At 36.5% G+C, this 18010-nt stretch overlaps 1 protein-coding gene across 3 annotated transcripts in view; it reads right to left on the reverse strand.

Annotated features, from left to right (window-relative positions):
- Window positions 1–10304: 10304 nt before the first annotated feature.
- Window positions 10305–18010, reverse strand: part of LOC104608990 (zinc finger BED domain-containing protein RICESLEEPER 1-like) — a 36484-nt gene continuing 28778 nt past the window's right edge. For 2 of the 3 annotated variants that reach the window (XM_010275136.3, XM_010275137.3), the window contains exons 2-3: window positions 10765–12731; window positions 10305–10670 (exon numbers count right to left, since the gene is read on the reverse strand). In XM_010275136.3, the coding sequence (XP_010273438.1) occupies window positions 10576–10670; window positions 10765–12706 (2037 nt within the window). In that variant the 5' untranslated portion in view covers window positions 12707–12731 and the 3' untranslated portion in view covers window positions 10305–10575. The remainder of the gene's footprint in view (window positions 10671–10764; window positions 12732–18010) is intronic. The other variant, XM_010275139.3, reaches the window with a different exon arrangement.

The raw sequence follows: 18010 nt of genomic DNA on the forward strand, positions 1-18010 counted from the left end.
TCCCATGCATTTCTTATTACCTCATTAATACTTGAATCAAGACGTCACATAGCTTCAAATCTAAATGGCTTTGGGCCATTATGAAAATGGGAGTTGGTATCAAGAATCATAGGGGTATGAACATATGCCATAAAAGGAAGGTTCATAAGCATATTAGAGGTAAACTCACACCTCCATTCAAAATTAGATAGAACCCAATCTATCATTTCTTTGGTTGTACTATTTTTCCAAGTAAATTGCGACCCTCCATTTCCATCTCAATCAGATTACAATAATCACTCATTTAATTAAATTCTCTAGTGTGATGGGGAAGAACCTTCACACCACCTTTTTTATTTTCACTTCTTCGAAGGGCGTTGAAGCCCCCCATCAAGCACTACACCCCATTTGTGTTATCAGCAAACACTTTAAGCCATTCCCATACAATTTTTTTATCGTTTTTACAAGGGGAGCATAAATGGAAGTACTAAGCCAAGATTTGTTAGAGTTAATATCAGTTATAAGAGTGTGAACAAGACGGTCATTAGATAAAATAATGTTAATTGATCGAACAATGAAAGGAATCCCATAAAATCCAAAGACCTCCTACAAATCCAATAGAATCCACAATATGACATTTATCAAATTGGAAGGAACTGGCAATAGATTTAGTTCTATTAGGACCGACTCTAGTCTCCATTAAGAAGTAAATACTAGGCTTATAATTCCTATAGAGCTCAACAACTTGCTGCCTAAGATGGAGCTTACCATCTCCTCTACCATTCCACATAAGGATTTTCATTTGAAACCTATGATATCATTTGGACCCTACTCGTCCTCATTAGCATATGCAATTACAAGTTCATTTTCCATCATGCTTTTATCAATGTCATTATCATAATGACCATCCCAATTTTCGTTATATTCCCTCCCTTCCCACTCATTGTCCATTGCTTCCTCATTGTCGTCTTCATCATCACACTCACCTCTACTAGCATTGAGGGTGAATCACTATCAACCTATCGGGTCTGGTTTACTTTATGAATGGTGTTGTTATTATTACCAGAACCAGAATCAAAATAGTGCAGGGGCTTACCTTGCATTTTTACCTCCAAGCTAATGTTTTTTCTGACCTAGCATTGCTTTTGACTGAGTTCATTGCTCAGTAGAATCATGGCATGAACCGGATTAGCGAGTTGGGTCAAATAGCCTTTCGCACGGTCATGCCTTTGCATCTTCACATGAGTCCATTTGGTAGCCATTTTGGCACCATAAGAGTGTGTAGTTTTGTCCATCCCATAAGTGATCTTCTTTTTCTCATTTTTTGTAAAGCCTGAGTTCTTTTTCTTTGTCACCACTGTCCATTCTTCTTCTAAATTGTCTTTGGTTCTTTTCTTACATTGGTAGTATTTATGCCCTCTCCAGCCACAAAATGTGCACAAATCATGCACATTTTCATAAAATACACACAAGATATCTTCTTGATCTTCAGAGGTGAGAAAGACGTCAAGAATGAACTGTCTAGACAAATTAACTCTGACACATACCCGGGGAAAAAGAGCTTGTGACATCTTCTATGTATCTCTATCAAGCTTGATAACGGTTTCCACATCCCTGAGGATCAATTCAAGGTCCTCTTTTGACCATCATTCGAGCAGAGGTCCAGGAAGTCTCACCCAGACATCAACTTCCTCTAGCTTAGCTTGTACAAGGTTAAACACTATTTTCCATCTAACAAAGGCCAAGTACTTTCCCTTGATTACCCAAGGCCCTTCTTCAAGGATCTTGATATAATCATCTTCAAAAGAGGAGTAAAGGAAAAAATCATTACCGATAAATTGGATATCTAATTTGCTGTCAAGCTTCCATTCTTAAGCCTTGTCTATAAGAACTTTGAGCAGCTCTGGCTCATTGACAAATTTAGAAAAAAGACTTAAAAACCATTTGATTTCCATCATCTTTTTGCCTTTCAGTTCTTCTAAGTTGATAGCATGAACAACTTTGGACTTTTCTTTTGTGTTCTTCATCAATTCCTTTTGGAAGTCCTCCGAAAGAGGCCTCCTAGCCTTGTTGGATTCACCCACAAAGAACCCCGAGTGAGTATTAGAAGCCATTAGAGTTGGCTATGAAAATTAATAATATTCTTTTCGGATACAGGATTAGCTCCCCCATTTGCTATTCCATTTATATTAGACATCGGGTCCAGGGAGTAATTATGACTCCAAGAACAAGGTTTTGAGTTTTGTCGATTAAGCTTCTCAATATTGCATAGCAGGCTTTCCTTGTAACTCTTAGAAATGTTTCAAGTTGCATGCGTGCATGAAAAACTCACATCATTATTGGAGTTCCTAGAACAGTATAGGCACTAGTGCCATGCAAGTAGTCCTAGGTACTTCAGTTTGCATTAAATAAATCACTGGCCAGTAGGGGTGGATTCGAGTCGAGCCGATCTGAATACTTAGCTATTTGAACTCAGCTCGCAAGAATAATATCAGGCTCGAGCTCGAGCTCAGCTCGGTTCATAGCTTGCAAGTTCAAGTTGGACTATAAGCCAAGTTTTTTTGAAAAATAAAAATTATATGTATAAAATAATTTTTTTATTATTCAAACAAAAAATTAAGAATTATAAAAATTATTTAATATTATATATACAAAAAATAATTATAAAAATTATTTACTATTATACATAAAATAAAAATATTATATTAATAAAAATATTATTATATATAATAAAATTATTTATTATATATATATATGTATGTATGTATGTATGTATGTATGTATGTATGTATATATATATAGTAAAAATTATTTATGTAATACTAGGCTTGCGAGCCTCACGAGCTTTGCTTCACTGGGCTCGAACTCGGCTCGATTAGCAAACAAGCCTATATATTGGGCTCAAATTCGACTCGAAACTCGATTTAAACCAAGCCAAGCTGAGCTCAAATAGCTCATGAAAGGCTCGGCTCGTGGCCACCCCTACTAGCCAGCCCATAAAAGAAATCCTTAGTATTTGTTTCATATTTTGGGGCCTTAGCTCAAATGGTGCAATGCATGGCAGAGTTATAGGTTCCCTCAAACTTCGTACAGGCAAAGGAATCATTAGTCACTATATCATGCGAGCAAGAAAGATGGGCTATTAATTCAGTTTCCTTAGTTTGCATCGGGTTCATATCACTAATCCACTCAACAGTGGTCAGGTCATCAAACTTTTCAAGTCCCCCAGTTAAATTCAAACGGTTAATGAGATCTTTAAATTTCTCCTCCATTCATTATTCCTATGCAAACCATTAGAATTTTCAAAGCTCGCACTCCCCAGTTTATTCCAATAAATGAAGGCACATACATAAGTCTTGCTTGTGGAGACTAAAGTATTAGTAATGGAATCTCGACACTTCACCTCCAACACAGAGACAGGGGAGCAAGAATTACATTCACATTCTGGCTTAGAAAAGCAAGGAGGCATATCCACATCTTGGATAAGTTCACTTTTCACTTTTCTCAAGAGATCATGTCCTTTTGAATTGGACTTAGATTTAGTATAGTGGCATGCTCCACTTGATTTTTGAAGAGATTTGTTAACAAATATGAGGTCCCTTCTTTCTTCCCCACTCCGTCGGTGCATTGGACCAAGGAGGTGGGATACCTCCCTGAGCCAAACTGGATTTTTTTTATAGGAGGGAACATGTGCAGAAATACATTTTTGTTGATTTAACTCGTTACAAGTCAAGTCGTTCTTTGGACCAATATCAGGCTTAAACTAACGATTCTTCCTCTTTTTAAATCCCTTGATACCCATCACGATTTGCTACTTGGAACCAGGAGAATAATAGAAACGAAATGTAGAAAGTGATCACCAACAGAAGCCACTGCAAGAACCTACAAATTAACTACGAAAATAAAACAAAAACACCAACAGGAGCTACTGCATGAACATGCACAATCACTACCAAAATGAAAGCAAAAACACCAATAGGCAAACAAAAGCAAAAGAAAACAAAGAAAAACAATAAGAAACAAAGGGACCAAAAGAAAAGATAAAGAGAATACAAATCCTAGAAGGATCAAACTACTTCCTTGTAAGTTGCTAACCACTCCAAAGGACTTTTCACAACCGCTACATTGGTTGTTCTTTCATTCGCAAGTCGCAACCTTCCCCCGGTTATCCTTCAATGCCTTTGATTTGTTGGTAGTAACCTCTAGGGGTTGGTACTCTTTTAAGTAAAGAGTACAACATCACATCAACAGCTAGAGTGATAATAGCGGGATTCGAAACTGTATCACCACTGGGACAATTCATCCAACGCACCAACTGGGTTATCCCTTAGTTGGTAGCAAATGTGATTGACTTGTTGGATTGATTGTAGGAGAAACTTGGGATTGCCAAGTATGATGGCATTTTCCCCATTTCTTCAACCCCCTCTAGGGACCAAATGGGGTGGGGATGGGGATCAATTTCCCTCATCGGGATGAGGATGAAAAATTTCATCCCCATTGGCGGGGCTCTCCATCCCATAGAGACCCTGATCCCCACCCCAGCTTAGTAATACATTTTTGTACTACTAGTGACCCATGCGATGCACGGGATGCTGTTTAAAAATATATTTTTTAAGGGCAAAAAATAAACTAACTCTGATTCACCAATGTTTTCTATATATTTCTACTTTTTTTACATGTAGAATAGTAGAAAATATAGTTTCTTCTCTTTTTTAGTTATTGAACTTCAAACTTTCCTTTTTATATAGCTTATGTATTATGAGAAGCACATAAACCAATTAATGGTGGCTCAATTGATACATTATCTATATAATTGTAGCAGAGACTTGAGTTGGGGGTAGACTTGTTCACGAGCCAAGTTAAGCCAGGTTTGATTCGAGCTTTGCCTCTTTATAAACAAACAAATGACAAGGCCTAAGCCCGAGCCAGATCTGGACACATATTTTATAATATATTATATGATACATTTTCTGCTACTAATATTATTATTACATAACATTATATTTTTTTATTATGTATATACTACTATCAAGTTGGGCTTGGGCTCGGAACAAGCTTATTTGGGAAACCTTGAGCTCAACTCAAAAAATAGTTGGGCTCAGAGTTTAGAGCTCGAGCCCAAACCTACAGGCTTAAAAGTTTGTCTAAGCTTGACATAGAATAGGCCAAGTCGGGCCAACCCATTTAACTACCCAACCCATGAGCAGGTCTAATTGGGGGGATGGGCTACCCCCTACTGGCTATTGTGTAGACTTGTAAAGCCAAAAAATGTGCTTAGCATGAGATTAATAACCAAGTTCAGAAAACAATTCCAAAATTGAACTAATGAAGATAACTATAGATTCACATTAAGTTCTTTCTTACTACATATTATTATTGAACCAGAACAATCCATGAAATAAATCTACATTAAATTAAAGGGAAAATTCCATATTAGTACCTTATACTTTAGGGGTAGTGTCAAGTTAGTACTCGAACTTCAAAACGTGTCACTACTGTACCTAAACTTTCAAAAACTGTCAATTTAGTCACTACCTTTAGCACAGTCAATTAATTTATCACATGATGACATGTGCAACTTAAATTTTCTAAAAATATCAAAACTACCCTTCAAAAGAAGACTGAACTATACAACATCATATACCTCACAAAGGGCATCTAAAATGCCAGAAAAGAAATACAATCAAAGCAGCCTCAGAAGAAACTCTACCTTTTCCAGAACCTGCTAATATCCATTTCCATTGAAAAGTAATAATATGCATGTGAGTGTGGTAGAGGACAATCCAAGACCAATGAACATTGTTCATGTGTATTGTCGTATGTCGTTCAGGTCTGTCTACTGGCATTGTGCTCGAACATGTGGTGTTAAGCAGTGGCTCTGACGGTGGTCTCTTGGGATCACACCACCAATCCTATTGTCTCCTAGCCACAACCAAATGAAAGAGTTGTAATTACCAACCTTTGACGAAACTGCTCAGATAGGATGTTACCAGAGAGCATTTAGAACTCTTTGAGCCTACCTAGTGATGAAAATTAAACTGTTTTTAAGTTCTTTTCAGATTGAGCTTTTAAATCTCAATTTTGTTAAAGATTGAAGTACCTCTTTTCATATTCAGCTTCGAACATCCGATTCTTTTCTTAGCTTTTTCTATTCTCTGGAGTATATTTAAGCTTCAATAATTGGAGTTGTGAATAGCTCCTTGGATCAATCGTTTAAGCAAATTCATAATCCCGGTGTATGATCTTCATCTTAAATTGATTTTAAGTCAATAATGTGAACCACTGTTTAGTTTCTTGATCTTCAAGAATCTGCTAATGAACAATTCAGAAGTAGTTATTTAGATATTCCTTGGTGAATTTAGCATTTATTAGAGTGTTGCTCTTTGTTTTTGTGCTGAAAAAAAGTAAGGACTAAGTGATTTTATTGTTTCATGTAGGTTTGACACTAAAGAAGCTCTAAATGAAACTATAAAAAAAGTTTTCTACGACACTGCAATTTGTGAGCTTATATAGGACAAGTTAGTTATTTGGTGTCTTTGAAAAAGAAATTTGATTCAAACAATGTTGGTAACGTGTTTAGTGTGATAAGGTAGAGGAATAAATGGAGAACCATAAAGAAGATTTACAAGGAAATGTGTTTAGGCTATCATCTTTACAGTCAAGTGAGAACTTCAAATCCATATTGTCAGGGAGCCTAACTTTGAGGGGTTTTCCGTTTTTTCGAAGATTGAATTCTAGTCAAACTTCACGTAGAGGAGCTCGAATCAGTGGATGCCATTTTTAAGACTGAATCATGTGGTGGTCGAGGTGTTGATAAAGCGTTTTATGTGAGTGTGATAGATAAAGAAAATTAGATGATAGGTGAAGGGCATTTTTATTCTTTCATATGATACTTAACGTCCGCTAACGATTTTGGACCAACTTGATAGTTTTTGGAAGTTTAGGTACTGTAGCGACATGATTTAAAGTTCGGGTACTAACTTGACACTACCCCTAAAGTATAGGGTACGGATTTGGAATTTTCCCTAAATTAAATTAATAAAAGTAGAGGGAAAAACCTGATAACCCAAGGAAATGAGCAATGATTTCTTTATATTGGTTCACCCCATGTATTGGTGGGCAAATTTTGGGGCTTTTGGCGTTATTTGGGTCTAAGCTAGGGTTCATATTTAGGTTAACCCTTAACCTAACCCAACCAATCTAATTTACTCTCCTACTTTATTAAAGAGAGCCAAAAGGGATTAAGAGATATTTAAAGGAAAATAGAGATTTAATGGGGAGGGAAGATGTTACAAACATTGATTATTAAGATTAGAGAGAGAAGGGTGGTCTTATTGGATAGTAGATATAGCTTTTATGAGAAACCATGAAGATCCTTGAGGGTTTTAATTTTGCATTGTTATATTTTTAATGATTTTGTTTAAAAATAAAAAGGCACATGTGCGAGAAAGGAAAGTAGGAGGGACATGTTAGCTCTGTGGTGATACATATATAATATGGATAAACATGTTTGAGTGTATTTGAATATGTTAGAATATATTTAGATCTATTTTGAAAGAATTTGTAAAGTGTATCTATTTATTTAAAAAATGGAATGAAATAGAAATAAAATTGGCTAGGAGTGGGAATCTCTATGGGAATATTAGATCCCTATGGGGATGGGAAAACCTTGTCCCCGTTGGTGGGGGCAAGGACGTGGACAAGGATGGAAAATTCCGTAGGGACGGGGATGGGGATTCTATTGCCATTGGGCCCATTCCTAGCACTAAGGGGTGGGGGTTCTTGGTTTGGGGGATGGGCTACCAAGAATGACAATGGGGTGGGCATGGGATGGGGCACCCCCTCTTACTCCCCACATTATAGGCAAGATCCCCGTCTGGTTCTGCCCCATCCTCGATGACAGGGTAGGGATTCAACCCAATGGGGATAGAAAATCCTCAAATTTCCCCCACCTTGACTTGAGGCAACCACAGAAAAATACATCAAACCTGGGAGGTATTTTAGAAATGGGGATTATTAGATCCTAGGGTTTTAGGAATTTGGGGGAAATGAGATTATGGAAACTCTAAGACATCTTATATATTTAGGAGCATTTTAATAATTTATCACTAATTTTGGGGTGGTTTGAGGAATTATATTTAAACCCTATTCATGACCCAATCCTGATTAAGCTAACTTAAATCCATGGTTCAAAGCATCATACCATATAATAGGTATTAGTTTTCAAGGTCACTAATACTGACAGTTTGCAGGTCCTTACACCTTATTCTCTATGTAAGTTTGAGAACAGTGGAAATCACTTTCTTTAAAATCAAGAAGTGGAATTCTAGGCCAAGCCAAACCAACCTGACCCAATGTCTATTCTTGAACGAGGATGGAGGTTCAGCACCTTTAATTAGGTTGGGCTGTTTAAAAAGAAAATTTAAAAACCACACGCATACAACTTGGGTTGGGATAGAATTGACCTTGAACTGACCAAACCTGGACCAAGTTGCAAGTTGCACCCACGATTCAAAGTACCGATACCATTGATGTGATTTTTTTTTTTTTTTTTGTGTATCAAGAGTTTTGAGCCATCAAAACTCATTGTTTAAACACAGCAATACATACAGTATGATATGCACCAAAACATTTTGATATTTTGAACCTTGTTCTTGCACCCATTCAAATTATAAAAATTTCTTTGCTTCTTGTTCATTGTTCTTCTATGGAACATGTATTCACTCTGTTACTTTCAGAAAGCCCAGAACATTTGAGAAGAAAACTTGACTTTTCAAATGTCCCAAACCATTTGGTACATTAAACTCTTAATTTTAAAGATTCCTCAGTGGCTTAAATGTCCATCTGTCTCTTTGTGAGCTAAGAGGTGTTTTATAACTTTTCGTTCCAAAAATGACTTCACTTTATGATGAATATACCCATGTCTTTAACCTGAAATCTACCTCTTACACCACCTTCTCTCTTTTGCTTCTCTTTATTTGGTGGACCTAGTGCTAATGTGCTATTAGTAAACCATTTTTTTCCTATGAAAATCTGTGCTGCTGAAAAGATATGATGAGGGGATTTGACCGATCAAAGCCACCCTTGAATTTTGATAAATACCATTTGGTTGGTTACAATTTTTTCTAACATCATGTCTTTCTGGTATCATAGTTGAAACCTGAAACCAAATATAAAACAATCTCTTTCCAGATACCATTACATTCAAATATTCAGGTAATGCAATTGCATTTAGAGAAAAAAAAAAAAAGCAAACATTGGCTGAATCACATCAAATCCCTTTCTTGCTATCGGAAACATCAGAGTTCAGGTTTTACCAAACACCCATTAAGGCAAATTCCTGCCCCACTTCACTTTTTTGACTCATTGTGAGCAAAGATATGCAATTTGAGTAAATGTTACCTGCTTTGCAAATTGGCATTGGATGAAAACAACACATGAAGGGAAGGAATACCTACCTATTCTTTAAGCCAACCTGGCTTGGCCTGACCGCCTACTTAAAGGATGTCCTTAGTAACACACAAGTTCTGCTCACGTTTGAATCAAGTTGTTTTGAATCCATTTCTTTCACCATCCATGGGCTACGGCAGATGGCAGACTCAGGAGAAAAAACATGTGCCAAGAGTCAACCGATTCAGAAACGTATTTACAAGTTACAATACCATATTGATGATTCGGGGAAACAAAAGAGCAAAATCTTTCTCAAGTGTGCTAATATACCAAATATGATATGAACACACGCCCCTTTGAAATAAATAAAAAAAAAAAAAGAACTGGTAAAAATTCAAATCACACCAAGATCCATTATTCATGTGATCAGTGAGAACATATATCCATCAGTGAGAACATAACCCAAATCCTGAAGAACATATATTTGGTACCCCGTTCAAAACCAATATACATAAACTAGTCAAAGCCAAGAAATGGTAACCTTACCAGGTAGGATTCAGCTATTCAGGTTCAGTAATCGGACACTCATGTCAAATAACTTCAAACCGATCTGCAATTTTTCACTGGTAGTAACCTGGAAACAAAAGCAATCAGCCAGGCACGTGGCTGGAACCAGCTTATATTGGCAGTTGGAACCATAAAACCCAGAGGAACGTATATTTGATCATGTTCATGCCTGAACCCAGCCTATTGTCTCTTCTACGTAAAAGAAACTGAGGACTGGAGATAATTAGCTCTTGAGGGCACGTGAACACACGGTATTATCATGCCACAGAAACTAAAACCTAATGGAAATCGGCTGTTAAAATCTACATCAAACATTAGACAGTATGCTAATAACCAAATAATGACCAGATGCAGACTGCATGCACCAATTTAAGTATGAAAAGGCTTACTTTGGTAATTTATGGAAATGACAATATAACCATCAAAAGTACTGAATAAAATTGGTTCAATTAAACGTAAAACATGCTACAAATTTTAGTCAGAATGCTCAAGGGGTCATCCTGGAACAATTAGTACCACCACCACTTCGATAATCCATTAGCCTTGCAAAATAAACCATGTGTTAAATTGTATTCCCAGGGGAACAACTAAATTTAGCAATATATGATCAAGTCCTCATGTAGTCATACCAAGCTTATGCTAGGTTGTGTCAAGGCGCAAGGACAAAACAGAATGGTTTGAGGATGAGTGGAAATCTGATACAGGAATAGAATGGTTTGAGGATGACCGGCAATCTGATTCAAAAAACAGAACTTGTTAAAACCAAATAAACAGAATAGTAACAAACTGAAATAAATAATGGAAAAAAACCCAAAAATGGTGACTAACCTTGTACTTCAGTCCGCAACCAATCTTGAGTGCATATCAATGCCTGTAGAGTATCTGGATTCAGTGAGCTCCGGTAAGGATCAAGTACCCTATCCCCAGCATTGAATGTTGACCCCAATGGCACGGTTGCCATGGGAACCCCCAGTACATCACGAGCCATCATAGATAAGATAGGATATCTTGGCATGTGAACTTTCCACCAATTCAATATATTAAAATCCACATTCCGAGGAAAGACCGGCTCTTCCAAATACTTATCCAGATCAGACTTGCTGCGCTGGCTATTTGTAGTCTCATTAAGGAATTTATCAAACCCACTAAGCCTGTCATTGCTAACATTAGGTACAGAGGTACCAGAAAACCCACTATTATTTCGAACTTCCCAGCCTAAACCTTGATCAAGTGAAGCTAATGTTGAGCAGATTGCATATTCATTGTAGAGTTCCTTGACACTATCAGAAACAACCTTGATGCGTTCAGGGGCACTACTACCATATATCTGTGGGTAGTAATACTCCACCAACTTCATCTTGAATCGAGGATCCAAGATAACTGCTACTGCTAAAGCCAAGTTGCAAGTGCTCCAGTATTTATCAAATTTGCTTTTCATCTTTAGTGCCATAGAACCGATAACAATATCTGAGCTTTTGCACCACTCAATTAATTGTAAGTGGATATCACAAATCTCAGGAAAATAAAGGTTTGCAGTTGGATGTTTGATCCCAGAGAAAACATTACTAACTTCATTGAAGAGTTTCAGAAAGTTGCAAATGGTACTTACCTGTTCCCACTCTATGTCAGAAGGTGCCATGGTGTAGGCAGAGTCATGTTCTTGCAAAACAGAAAAAACATACCTGTATTCCAAAGACGCTTCAAGCATTTGATATGTTGCATTCCATCTCATAGGGCAATCAAGACATAGACTCTTCTCACTATAAATTTCAATTTGCTGAGCCAACTCATTAAACTTGTCTTGCCTTTCTTGTGAACTTTTAACATATCTAACACTATCACGAATCTTGTGGGTTGTTTCATTTATTGCTTCCAATGCATCTTGAACAATTAGATTCAGGATATGCGCTGCACAGCGCGCATCAAATAATTGACCATTACTCAAAAGTAACCTGTTTTGAGTTAGTCGATCTCTAATTCTGAAAACAAAGTTATCATTCGTAAAACAGTCATCCAGTGTCATGGCAAACAGCTTACGGTCAATATCCCAATCCATCAGGCATGTCATAAGAACTTCTGAAAGCAACTCTTCGGTATGAGATGGATCAACCATAACAAAGTTCAGAATCTTCTTCCGTAACTGCCAAGTCTCATCAATGTACTGTGCTGTCAAGCACAGGTATCCACCATTTTCGCAAGAAGCCCACATAGCAGCAATGAGACTAATTCTACCCTGCAATTTATCCAACATCTCATACACTTTTTGTTTCTCTTTCACATAAATTTCTATACTATCAGCCTCAACAGTGTTAGAGGACGTAAACTTGAATAATGGCTGGAGATTCTTAACGAATACTTTGAATCCGATGTGCTCAACCATAGCTAATGGGTACCCATGTAGAATGATCATGCGCACAAGATCAAGTCGACTTCGCTCTTGATCAAACTTGTAATTCTCAAGACAAAGGGGCTCATCTTTCTTCTGCTCTTGGTCAAACTTAAAATTTGCCAGGTCAAGTGGTCCCTCCTTTTTCTTTTCTCTTACAACAAGTAACTGAGCAATATCATGATTAGATATTTTTTGACACCTTTTCAAGTGATTTCTCAAATGAGACGTTCCGCTGGTACTTGACCCACTAAGTTTCTTTTTACAATGTTTACAAACAGCCACACAAACATCACCCCTTTTAACCCTTTCGAAGTCGTTCCAGACAAGAGATGTCAATCGCTTTGTCTTTTTGACAGTAGGAGGACTTGAATTTTCTTCCATTACATGGAATTAATATTTTAGCAGTCTGCAAACATGGAATACATAAAAGATAAATAGCAAGCAGAGCCAAAAAGAAGTTTATTCTGAAATCAAACAACAATAGCTTCCATAAAATTCTGACAATCATAAAAAGACAGTTTTGAGGCACCTTGGAGCATTGATGAATAAGAATAAAAGATCCTTAAATTGAACAAAAAAACACTGATTTCCACTAAGATATAAACTAGAACGTAAATAAAGGAAGAGGACAAACAATAATATGAAAGACTTCAAGTTTGTGGAAGTGATAATAACAGGTGCTGAAAGAAGCTCAAAAAGCTCCAGTTAACATTTAACATTGAAGTCCAACACCAAATAAAAGTACAAAACCACGATTAAAAACAAAACAGGAGACAATAATAGGCCATCTCCCCCTTCCCCAGGAAAAAAAAAAAAAACTAAAAGTAACCTTTTATGTGGCTTAAGAGAAGCTAATTCCAATAACTTGGCATTAACCAGGAATGACCTCTCATTGACACCTTTCTCCCAGCCCAAATCAGGCCCCTAAATTTATAGAGATTTCTACAAGCACGATTATATGCATCTTGTGAAATATTGTCAAGAAAAATCAAATTCATAGGTATATTGTCTTATAAAAGCTTCAAAATTAACCTGACTGTTTCAATTAGGCCTAACCAAATACTATATTATTTTATACTAGACTGAACAAGTTTTATACAACAGAGATGCAATATTATCCCATCATATAGCAATCAAAAAAAATTCTAGCCATCACATAATTCAGATAACTACATAAAATTAGCTTGAACTAAAGCACTAGGCACCTGCTTTAAAAAAAAAGTCATTGCATGTTTTTCCTTTTATAGAGAAAAAAATCATGCATAACTATTCAAAAGAAAAAATATATATTTTCATTTATCAACATTGATCAAAGCAAAGTTGTCAACCCCAAATAACAGAAAACATAGATTTTGCAGTGGATTTTATCTCAATGAAAAACTCACGTCAAAAGCATTCAAATCATATTTGAAATATTGACAACATAGAGGCAACATGTAGGTAGCTATATTACATGGATACTGATACAATCATACAAGTGTCAGAATCTGACACATGTACGAGATGCTGAACACAGTTTGAAGATTCAGCAGCCACACTTTATTTTCAAGTTACATTTTCTGATAATATTCTTTATGTTAAAAATAAGGAATAATTGTTGACAAAAAATAATTATAGATGCATGCATCAATGCAAGCATACTGAACAAACATGCCAAGTACCACAAATTTATAATTCATGTCCAAATTTTACCATACAAGTTGGAGACTTTGAGGTTCTTTGGTAACATATTATATATGCAACATAGAGACAAATCCCCTCAACCATTGTGTTGGTGCCAGTGTAAACATGTGCCTAACATGGGTATGATACCCACTTTGAAGTATTCATGTAACATAGCTTGAGAATATGTTTTCAAGATCTAGAATTTCTATTCACTCAGATATTTTATATCTCATTATCTCCCCCATATGAATAAGAGAAATATTAGTGGTAGATACAAAGTTGTCAATGTGATGCGGCTGACGCCTAGACAACAAGGAAACTATGGAGGGTCACCTCGCTATTGCCAAGGTATTTTGTACATGGTGCTACTATATAATTTTTTCTTCTATTTTTTTTAGATTATATTATAATAATAAAACAGATAATATTAAACTACATGATTCAGTTTGTGAATTAAAATACTAGTTTCTTTTTATTATTTTCTTATTTGTTAGGGTTCAATCAACATGTATGCTGTCTTAAACCTACCTTCAAGGATTTCAAAACCTGAACTGATGAGCAAAGAAAAACTCAAAATTTTGTCCAATCAACACATACTGATTATTTTCGTAAGGCAAATATAGGGGCTCAAACCCTCTATTTTCTAAAATTTCTTTTCCTTCTTCCAATTTTTTTTTCATGGACAGGTTGATTTTCTATGCTAAACATGAACTTTATATACATTTTTTATGAAAATTATTGACAATTACTAGTGAAACATGGTTGCTGCTTTCCATGAAACCTAGGGAACCTAAGATTCATATTTTTATTCAAAAAACCAATTGCCTAGGCAACTACATGACAAGGTGCCCCCTTGTCATCTAGCCTCACCTTCGCACCTTGAAAACTATGGGTAGGTAACAGACATCAAGAATATTGCAAACCTAATTGAAGATCAAACTTGCTCAGGGCATTTATCCATTGCACTGAAAAACTAAAAGAGTGAATGCAAAGGTCATAATTAATGGTTGAATGTCGTGCACAAGACACCTAGTTTAAACTGTCACAATCCTTGAGTATTCTGTGTTAATCAATTTAAACACCTAAAATTTTGTTCGAGTCTTTTTTATCAGTATCAAATAGAAATTCTTATTAATATAAATATAGGAATATCCCTGCACATTTGACTAGTGACAGAGAAGGAAAAACATTTCAAACATACAGCATACTGTTTATAAAAAATAAAATCTAGGACTAATTATGATCTCCTCCTCTGTCCCTTGCTAACTGATCAGCAAGTGCATTGGCTGATCTAAGAGTACAGCTGAATAAGCTGTTCAGTGAAATAGCAAAGCCTTAACTTCTCTAGTAGAAAATCTTAGCACCCAAGGGAAGGGTACTTCTTCACTGAGAATATCCATTCAATTACAATTAGAACAAGGCAGTCTCCTTCAATAGTGTGACCTGTCCATCCTGAAGCAACATCCAGTACAAGTCCTTGTAAAAAAGCCAATAGTTCTAAAAGAAGATATCCTTTTGAGTTCTGAAAGTCCCGGATTATCTAGAGCACAACCACTAAAATTTAATTTGATGGCTGTTGGACTCTGGCCAACAAAGACACCTCTTCAAGGGGATACTTCCTCCATGAACAGAGAAGAGAAGAAAAGAGAGAGAGAGAGAGAGACCAGAAATCTACTGAATGTCTTATTGCCTCTTATATAGGCTTAATTCATCAAGAATAAACAGTTGTTATGTTCTTTTATCTCAGCAGCCTAAGGTAACAGATTCTTCATCAACTTCTCAAGTTGTTGCTGACATGGCTCATGGCTCTTTTCTTCTTCTTTCTAGAGTATACCTGCTGTATTATTGGCTTGGGAGATGAATTCGCAACACTTGGGTACCTAAAAATGGCACTGTAGTTTGAAACCATTACTTTCAAATTTCAATTGCACCCTTGTGGGACCTTCATGATTTTCTTTTTTTTTTTTTTTTCTTTTTCAGGAAGGAAATGCATCTTTGACAACTGACTGAAAGAAACAGACAGAAAAAACCTTGTTAGAAACAACAAGGTTTCTGAACATTTGTAATGGATAACACTTAGATTGAAAGGAAAATTTTATAAAATATTTGTAAGGCCAGCTATGTTTTGTGGTGCAGAATGTTGGGCAGTCAAGAAACAACACATATGCTGAGATGGATCAGTGGAAAAACTAAAATGAAGAGTGTAGTCGTATGAGACTACTGACAGCCCAAGCTGTGGTGTATAATCAATGGGAAATTAAGAGGATGAGAGGAGAGAATGGGAGGAGAAAGAGAAACGAAGAGAAGAAGATTTCGAATGAAGGATTTCAGAAAAGAAGAGGATGTTTAATCTGCCGCCCCCCTCTTTCTATTAATATTAATTTTGAAGTAAGAATAAGACTGCTTACATGGCAAAATTAAAATCCTAATAAAAGACAACAATTGAAGTCCTAATAAAATACTAACAACTAATTGTGGACTGACACTTAAATAACTAGTAGTTGTATACCAGTACAATAGAAAGAGGTGGGGACCACATAGTAGTTGTATACGAGTACAATAGAAAGAGGTGGGAACCACATCAGTGGTTTCTACACTCCCCCTCAAGTTGGGAATAGATGTTTGTCATTCCCAACTTGCATAGATCTGCTTCTAACTTCTTCTTTGAAACTGCCTTGGTGAGAAGATCAGCAAGTTGCATGTTGGAGCTGATATATGGAAGACAGACTTCTTGAGATGCAACCCTTTCCCTAATAAAATGTCGATCGACTTCAATGTGCTTGGTTCTGTCATGTTGTACCGAGTTATGAGCTATATTAATAGCAACCCGATTATCACAGTACGACATTAGAGGTCTCTCATAGGTAATACCCAATTCATCGAACAGTGATTTCAACCATAGTATTTCAGTCACACCATTTGCCATGGACCGATATTTAACTTCAGCACTGGAACGAGAAACAACATTTTGTTTATTACTCCTCCAAGAAACAAGGTTACCTCCTACAAAGGCGCAATATCCAGAGGTAGACCTGACTGCATAGCTAATGTCTGGTCGTGCAAGACAAAGATATAGTAGTTTACCAACTAATCTTTGGAACATAGCTTTATCTTCAAGATGGTCTTCACCTTTTGCACTAATCTTGTGATTCTGTTCAATAGGTGTATCAGCTGGCTTAACACCCAACTTTCCTGTTTCTTCTAACAAATCAAGGACATACTTCCTTTGAGAAACAAAGATTCCATGCTTGGACCGAGCTACTTTAATACCCAAGAAATGCGTAGCTCTCCCAGGTCCTTTACCTCAAATTCTTGATGGAGAAGTTTCTTAAGAGACTCAATTTCACTGCTATCACTCCCTGTTACTACAATGTCATCCACATATACAACAACAAGTAGAGTCAAGGAAGCATCAAGTTTCTTAATAAACAAAGTGTGATCTGATTGAGCCTGCACATAGCCAAACTTTTTAAGGGCTTGTCTGAATCTATCAAATCAAACTCTGGGGGACTGTTTTAGTCCATACAAAGCTTTATTCAACTGAAAAACCTTCTTACTTGTCTCTGTACTATAAAAATCAGAAGGTAACTGCATGTACACTTCTTTTTGCAAGTCTCCATTGAGGAAGGCATTTTTAACATCCATTTGGAACAAGAGCCAAGAGTAACTGGCTGCAAGAGACAATAACACTTTGATAGTGGTCATTTTTGCTACTGGTGCAAAAGTCTCCAAGTAATCTACACCATAAGTCTAAGTAAATCCCTTTGCAACTAACCGGACCTTAAATCTTTCAATGGAACCATCAGCATTATGTTTCATAGTAAACACCCATCTACATCCAACTGGTTCCTTCCCTTTGGGTTGATCAACTAGCTCCCAGGTATTGTTTCTCAGAAGGGCATCCATTTCTACCTTCATTGCATCTTTCCACTCAGGAATGGTCAAGGTTTCCTGTACTGTTCTGGGAATGGGAATATCAACAATTGATGTAGGAAAGGACTTGTAAGAGGGAGACAGGTG

Source organism: Nelumbo nucifera, chromosome 3 (assembly GCF_055504915.1).
Source record: "Nelumbo nucifera cultivar China Antique chromosome 3, China Antique-T2T, whole genome shotgun sequence".
In the NCBI taxonomy this organism is placed as follows: domain Eukaryota; kingdom Viridiplantae; phylum Streptophyta; class Magnoliopsida; order Proteales; family Nelumbonaceae; genus Nelumbo; species Nelumbo nucifera.